Source organism: Acanthisitta chloris, unplaced genomic scaffold (genome assembly GCF_000695815.1).
Source record: "Acanthisitta chloris isolate BGI_N310 unplaced genomic scaffold, ASM69581v1 scaffold11494, whole genome shotgun sequence".
Taxonomy (NCBI): domain Eukaryota; kingdom Metazoa; phylum Chordata; class Aves; order Passeriformes; family Acanthisittidae; genus Acanthisitta; species Acanthisitta chloris.
The window spans coordinates 52263-60192 of NW_008671029.1; the positions used below are offsets into that span (position 1 = coordinate 52263).

General features: G+C 37.7%; 1 protein-coding gene across 1 annotated transcript in view; it reads right to left on the bottom strand.

Moving 5' to 3' along the window:
- Positions 1-3760, bottom strand: part of COBLL1 (cordon-bleu WH2 repeat protein-like 1) — a 36588-nt gene extending 32828 nt beyond the window's left edge. The window contains exons 1-2 of the mRNA XM_009073933.1: positions 3738-3760; positions 3000-3179 (exon numbers count right to left, since the gene is read on the bottom strand). Of these exons, the coding sequence (XP_009072181.1) occupies positions 3000-3179; positions 3738-3760 (203 nt within the window). The remainder of the gene's footprint in view (positions 1-2999; positions 3180-3737) is intronic.
- Between the last annotated feature and the right edge of the window lie 4170 nt (positions 3761-7930).

The following is a 7930-nucleotide window of genomic DNA, read 5'->3' on the forward strand; positions in this document are numbered from 1 at the left end:
TGCCTGTATCCTCCTTCAAGAATCCTGATGTTACAAGAGTGCAAATGTCACTGTTAGATCCATTCTGATCCTCTTTTGCCTACTTCTACACACTCAAGATTTTTATCCCTGTAACACCCTGCTTTTTGCTACATAGCTCTTGCTATCTACTATGCCAAAGCAGGGAGCAAACCAACCCAACTTTATCTGAGATAGAGAAGTTTCTTCTAGTGGACTACAGAATTTGAGCACATGGCTGTTAAAACTCACCATGTTGCTTTTTCTAATATGAGATTTAAAAAGCATTCCCTCCTTGGGACCTTCGAAGCTGCTCATCTTCGATTATGAACAGGAAAGAGAAAAATTAGCAATCTGTCTGTTTATGTTATTTCTAGAGAGACCTTGCTAAGTTGTTCAAAAATACTACTATCATGACAGAGCAAAGCTAGAATAAAAGATAGTTTGAAATATGTCCTGCACAGTATCTCCCCTGATTCCGAGTGAGCCTAGCAGTGCTAATACTGGTTCCTATTTATAATAGAGAGCCATTATGAAATCAGTTACATACAGTATCCTGACTGAAAATCCCTCTAACTGTGGGATAAAAAAACTGATTGGAAAATGAGTGCGCATCCTGATAAGCCTGTGAAGCCTGTCTTGAACACTGAGTAATTATACACGATGTAATCTGACTGGGTGAAGATACATGCAACATTCCTTTTTGGCACTTTGTTCTGAGCAAAGCATGTGGGAGGACACAGCAGTGTGGACAAAGGGAGAAAAAAGAAGAAAGAGAAGTTCCTGACATTGTACACATGGAGTCTGACCTTTCAGAAAGTTTAAAAACAGAGGAAGGCACTATATTTACAGACTGTAATACTCCTTGGTGTAAACATGCTTGCAAGAACGCCATAAAGCATCAAGTAGTCAGCAATTATTTCAGAAAATTTCTTCTGAGAAATAAAATGTCAGATATAACCTATCCTGAAAATCACAGAGTCAGGGATGTGTAAAAAAACCCACATAAGTTCATCAACTGCAGCTGTGGTGGACAAGTTGATATTTAATGTCTAAGCAATGACCTTGTGAACTCTGGCAAATGACAGTGTGCAAACGGACTTGAGCCAGACTTTTTATCTCATTAAGAAGTGAAGTAGGTGTAAGCACACATTTACATTACCTGTTTTGAATGAAAGTAAGTAAATCAGCCTGCTCGCTTTCAGTAGCAAAGACACTGGCAGTACACTAGCACAAGCACAATATACAAACAGGTTTGCTTATTTCAGCTTAGGATAGCAATGAACTCGCATCCAAATTGCTGTGATCCATACATGGCCTTGCATAGCACCCTTCTTAGTAGACCTGCTATGATAATTAATACAACTTTTTAAGTCCCGGGATTTAGGATTTCAACTTACAAGTAAATGTCCAGGTCTTTCTGAACTAAAGGTGACGTGAGAGTTACATGCACAATCTATATTACCAATTAGCAGTCTGAAATATGTATTTCTAACTAAAACCAGCTTAACATAATTGTTAAAAAAAATTCCAAAGATGTAGCTAGAATCGTTTTTTTTTGAAACAGTATAGATTTTTTCTGAAGAGATGACACCTTGTTTTAAGGACTGCTATGTGCTGGTTTTAGCCAGGATGGAGTTAATTTTCTCAGTAGCTAGTGTAGCGCAATGTTTGGGTTCAGAGTGATAATACTGTTGTTAGTGCACTGATGTTTTGGTTTCTGCTAAGTTGTGTTTATCCTAAATCAAGGACATTTTTCTTTCTTATGTCTCATGCTCTGCCAGTGAGAAGATACACAAGAAAACTGGGAGGAAGCACAGCCGGGACAGGTGAGCTGAACTAGCCAAAGGGATGTTCCCCACCATGGCACGTCATGCCCAGTCTATAAGCAGGAAGGGCCAATCCAGGGGGAGGGACAGGGGTTGAGCCGGTCCACAGGTGGTGAGCAATTGTATTGTGCATCACTGATTTTGTTCTTTTTATTATCCATTAGCATTTTTGCTCATTCTGTTCTCTATTATTATTAAACTGTTCTTATCTCAACCTACATATTTGACTATTTTTTTCTCCTCCCCATTCCTCTGGGTTGGGGGGGTAAGAGGGGGGGAGAAGGGAATGTGAGCGGCTGCATGATTCTTGGCTGCTGGCTGGGGTTAAACCACAACATGCTAGTAGCCCACAGGTAGTTCTAAGCAAGTGCTGAACACATGACTTTGTATCCAAATGACATTAAAGAATTCATCTTTAAGCTCCAAAAGGAAAACTTATGTGGGAGAATTCAGTGAATCATACAAATCAGTATTTTACTGAGATTTTTAGTGACTAGAAGAAACAGGGACCATACTTCTGAATCTCAAAAAAACATTCTTCGCAAATGGTAGGTAAACATATAAAGTAGATGTTTCCATATCTACCCAAAAAATCAGAGTAGAATCACAGAATCATTTATGTTGAAAAAGACCTTCAAGATCCTCAAATCCAACCATTAACACAGCACTGCCAAGGGACACTAAACCATGTCCTTAAGTGCCACATCTACATGATTTTTAAATATTTTTAGGGATGACAATTTAACAACTTCCCTAGGCCGCCTGTTCCAATTCTTGGCAACCCTTTCCATGAAGAAATTTTTCCTAAAATCCAATTGAAACCTTCCCTGGCACAACTTAAGGCAATTTCCTCTTACCCTATTGTTTGTTACTTGAGAGAAGAGACTGACCCCAACCTTGCTACAGCCTCTTTTCAGGTAGTCGTAGAGAGTGATAAGATCCACCTTGAGCCTCCTTTTCTCCAGGCTAAACACCCCCAGCTTCCTCATCAAGTGCTCGTAAGACCTGTGATCCAGAATCTTCACTAGCTTTGCTGCTCTTCTTTGGACACGCTCAATGTTTAGGCTTATGCAACTTAGGTACTTTACTGAATGATTATAACCTGGAGGAAGGTTGAAGTAAACTTGAGCAAGAAAAGAAAATTAAACCAAAATATCATTCTGTGTAACATACCTCCCATTAACTGTAGTATATTTGATCACATCTCCTGGCAGGACCACTGATAGTTCAATATCTTTATCGATTACATTCTCCTTCTGTTCCATGATGAGGTTGGTTGACTCTGTGTTATCAAATGGAGAGACAGCAACGGTTTTTGTTTCAGATGGAGGAGGTGGTGCTTTAGATTTTCTTCTGAAATAAATAGATAAAAATTAAAAGTCAAGTGTGTATTTATACATATGATTCCATACTGGCAAACTTACAAGTCTCAACACAAGAATGAACCACACTTTATTCTTTCCTAAAGGGAAACACACAAGAAGGGGAGGAAAGAATATGCTAAACATACAATTAGTGGTAACAGAAGACACAACAGGCTAAGGTATATATATCACATAAAAAGCTCAATAAACAACAAGCTCAAAACAAAAAAGGTTTTTTAATATACCTTAAAAAAGTAAATTAGGTACTTTTATTTCTCTCCCTCAGGTTATGCAAAGGGCCTTATTTGTGCATTCTCCAAACAGACTTATTGGATTAGTATAAACAGAAATACTGTACTATGCAGTAGGAAGCCAAATTGCACTGCCAGTGTGCTTAATACAGAATAGATACAGGAGGGAATAGTGACACTTTTTGTCCCCAAATTTTTCTTTTTATTATTAAAATTATTCAATCTAATGTAGAACCTATCAGTTCTACATTATTTACTTCTATACAGTAATACAACAACAATATAACCAATTCAACTGTGTTGCAATCTTTCTTGACATTTCAGTCAGAATATGCTTTTGTATTTTCCCCTCACCTACGCTGATTTCCTATTTTAATTTTCTCAATACCCTTTCCCATCTTAGTGACTAACCAGTGTGCTCTTGTAAGCAAGAGTGATCACTAAGCAAGTTTTACTTATTTCACTTTTTTAAAAAACCCAAAACAGTATTAAAGGAAAACTCTCTACATCTCTTAATATATTTATGTCACGGTAAATTATGAAGGCAGGGTTCTCATGTCCTACAACATATAGTCCAATGTCTCCTTTTAGTCAAACAGCTTTCCACAGTTCACCAACAGATTCAGAAGAAAGAGATACCACTACTAAGAATTTTACCATTAGAAACAAAACTAAAACACAGTGCAGATACATCACCTCGTGAGAGCTTTTGAATTTCTTATAAACATTCTTTTAAAAAGCTTAAGTGGGAGCCACATTCACAGGAAGTTAAAATACATTTCAAATGTAATACACAGAAGTTCTAAAAATATGCTTGTCATTTAGATTCCGGAGCTGTACCAAAGTTTGTTTACTTTAATGAAATAAATTAATTTCTATTATTGTCCTACAGAATTAAAACAAAATATCTAGCAATTAGAAACACCATCTTTCTTGGGAAAACAAAGTTTAAAGTCACTCACAATGAAGCGCAAACAAGGTCCAGAGCAGCACTGCAAAAAAAACTCTGTAATGGGACTTCACATGACTGATCTGTTGCTGAAAGTGCTTAGAGTTTTGAACTTCAGAACTCTGTGCTGAATAATTAACCATTCACAGCCTCTTGGAGCTAATCGAGAATACTCATAGGCATCCAAACACACTGAATGAGGATTCACATTCAAAATTTATACCTTCACTCTGTTAATGTTTTAAATTAGCTTGGTGTGCTCCACATACAATTCATGACGTGCAACATGAGCTGAAAATTTAACTTTGGCCTCTACAGCAGTTTGCTTGGGTTGTTTCAAGGTTATGCGAACATAGCAAAATGCATGATTCGAACTTTCTTTTATTCCTCCCTGACTTCTTTGGGGTTTTTTTTGCATGATTTTTTGCTTTTATATAACTGCCAAATATAAATTATTAGCTAATGCAGAGCATCAATACAACTATTAAAAATAAATAAAACCTCCAAAACAAAAACTCACCTTATGACATTAATACACAAAAAAAAAAAAAATCCAAACCCAAAGTGAACCAGTACTGCTTATCCCATTCTTTACTCTTTCTTACATCTTCAAGTGACTTCAAATGACTGTTAAAGGTATTTATCACAACTGAACACAGAATTTAACCTATGAAGAGTGTCACAGAAAGATATCTTTCCAAATGCTAGTGTACTCTATTTTCCATTAAGCAGACAAATGCACTTTCATCACTGGAACTCCACTATCACTAGAGTGCTTAATGACACACAGCAATAAATGCATAGTCCACATCAGTAAAATCCAGCTTTATTCATACAGGGTCTAAGTTACACTGCAGATGGCTAAAACTGACCAAATACCCCTGTCAAAATGTGTGGAACAGCTACACAGATGAGGTTCCATGTATTTATAAAGAACACACACACAGAGTTAGGCAGTCTAACAAGGTCACTGAAGCCTCGCATCCACCACTGCAGAGTCATGTATCCCAACCATCTCTAACACATCTGCATGCACTTTATGGTTAGTTATGCTTACATTTCCCACTCCACACAAAGGAGGAAAAATCCCCTAGTGTACTTGCCCAGAAAGAACATCAAGATTTGGTGATGTCCTATTAAACAACTGGGATCCAAATGCTTCCATTTTCCATTTCCAGATGCCATGTCTCTTCTTTTTTTTTTTCACTTTTCACTAATTCTCTCATCTCTCCTTAGTACCAAGTATTTGCATTATGTCTTACAGCTTTTTTATTTTTTGAGTTTGCATCTCCATCTTAGCAGAGGAGCAGCTGCCCGACAGGCAAGGCCCAGAGCTGGTTGTGGACAGCAAGAACAATTAAAGTGACCATGATTACATATACAGGTGATAGTGGAAATATGCTTACCACAAACCATCCTCTCTTATTTTGCAATCCAGTGAGCTGACACAGGTGATTTTCTCACAAAGGCATCCTCCACACATCATTTTATTTAAAAACCAAACAGTAAACCCAGCATTATAGAATCACAGAATTTAGGGGTTGGAATGGATCTTACAGATCATCTAGTCCCAACCCCCTGCCATGGGCAGGGACACCTCCCCACTAGAGCAGGTTGCTCAAGGCCTCATCCAGCCTGGTCTTGAACACCGTCAGGGTCGGGGCAGCCACCACCTTCCCTAGGTAACCTGTTCCAGTGTCTCACCACCCTCACAGCAAAACTGCTTTTCCTAATATCTAACCTAAACTTCCCCTCCTTCAGTATGAACTCGTCACCCCCTGTCCTATCATTGCAGTTCCTAATAAAGAGCCCCTCTCCAACTCCCTTATAGGCCCTTCAGATATTGAAAAGTTGCTATGAGGTCTCCATGCAACCTTCTCTTCTCCAGGCTGAACTGCCCCCACTTCCTCAGCTTGTCTTCATAGGGTAGATGCTCCAGTCCTCTTAGCAACTTTGTGGCCTCTTCTGGACTTGCTCCAACAGTTCCATGTTGGAACAGAATGACACCCACAGTGGTCTAACAGGGAGCCACAAACACAAGCTAGTGCAGCCTGGGCTGAGTTTCTATTTCACTTGTTACCAGAGCACCTAGAGTTCACTGCTTATCCTAAGTCTTTCAGACAGCCCTCATCCTGTAGTGACTGGAAAGAACTGATTCATATCTCTTAGAAACTGAAATTTCTTAAGTCCCACCAGCAATTCCTGCCAGTATTTGTGACAGAATGCAGTTCCTGTATTAAAGAATTCTTTCAGCCAAATGCTGATAGAAGACACTACCATTTTGTTAAGAAAAACAGTACATCTTTTAAAATCAAATGCAAGGCAAAAAAGTCAACATTTCATGTACTTCAGATCCCACTTTTACAGAATAATATGTCATTGCTGTATCTCAACAGCTTTCCTGCTTACAAAACAAAAAGTAACTGTCAGTGATCTGAATGTGTGGAAGCCCTTTTTAAAATAAAAGTCTGACATAGTAAAGAAATAATGCATCTATTTATTTGATTTTCAAAAAATTTCTGTTAGAAAGTTACAAGCAGTATATTTTTAACTATCAGTAACTAGAGAAAGTCACTTTAAAATAATGAGAAATACTTGAACTGATAGTGACCTGGATATTCCAGTTGTCACTAACACTTCCTTTTGGCAATAATCACTCCCTGCCCCCCACCAAAAAAAAAAAAAAGGAGGAAAAAAATAAAGAGGAAATCTATCTACTAGATTTGTATACAAACGAAGACAGCAACATCAAGGAATATTACTGTTTACAGCACTTAACTTCCATTTGAAACACAATTACATGAGACACTAAACAAACACAGCTTGATAGCACTCTCACTGAAATTAGTTTGAATCTAACCTCCAACATCAGAACCTTTTCTCAACTTTTCTATAGCAATCACTTAGGACCGAAAAGGTCACGAGGATCTCACTTGCAATTCAGTCATCTCTCAAGTACTGAAATAGTTCGTTAAACATAGACATAGGTAGAGGAACATAAACATAAGTAGAGGAACAAACATAGACCATTTGTAAATCTCTTGTGATAACGTATTGTACAATAAAAACTTCCTAAGCACAACAGACAGACTTCAGTTGGTTAATTTGACTTATAGCACCATGAAGAACACTGGTTTCTACTACAAATAGTTTGGTTTTTTTAATCAAACGTGACAAAATTATATATGCCAAGAGTAGAAACAGCACTTTACTTTCACTCAAAGTCAGAAAATGATCTAACTCTACTAAGATCCCATCAAGACAAAAAAGGCAACTGCAACAAAGCTTCTTCTAGAGCTTTTCTTGTTTTTGACCTTTCACCCCAAGTAATTATTATAATGCTCTATTGATTATTACAATGCTGCTCCACTGTCACGTCATAATAGCAGACAGCCAAAACCTTGTAGATAATCTTCTCAAACAAGTAACAGTTGAACACGAGTTGAGGCCTACATTAAAGACGTTGATTTGGATTGTTTTACAATGATACATCAGTTTTGGCCAATAGATATACAAAACATTTTGGCTCCTAGTTTCACC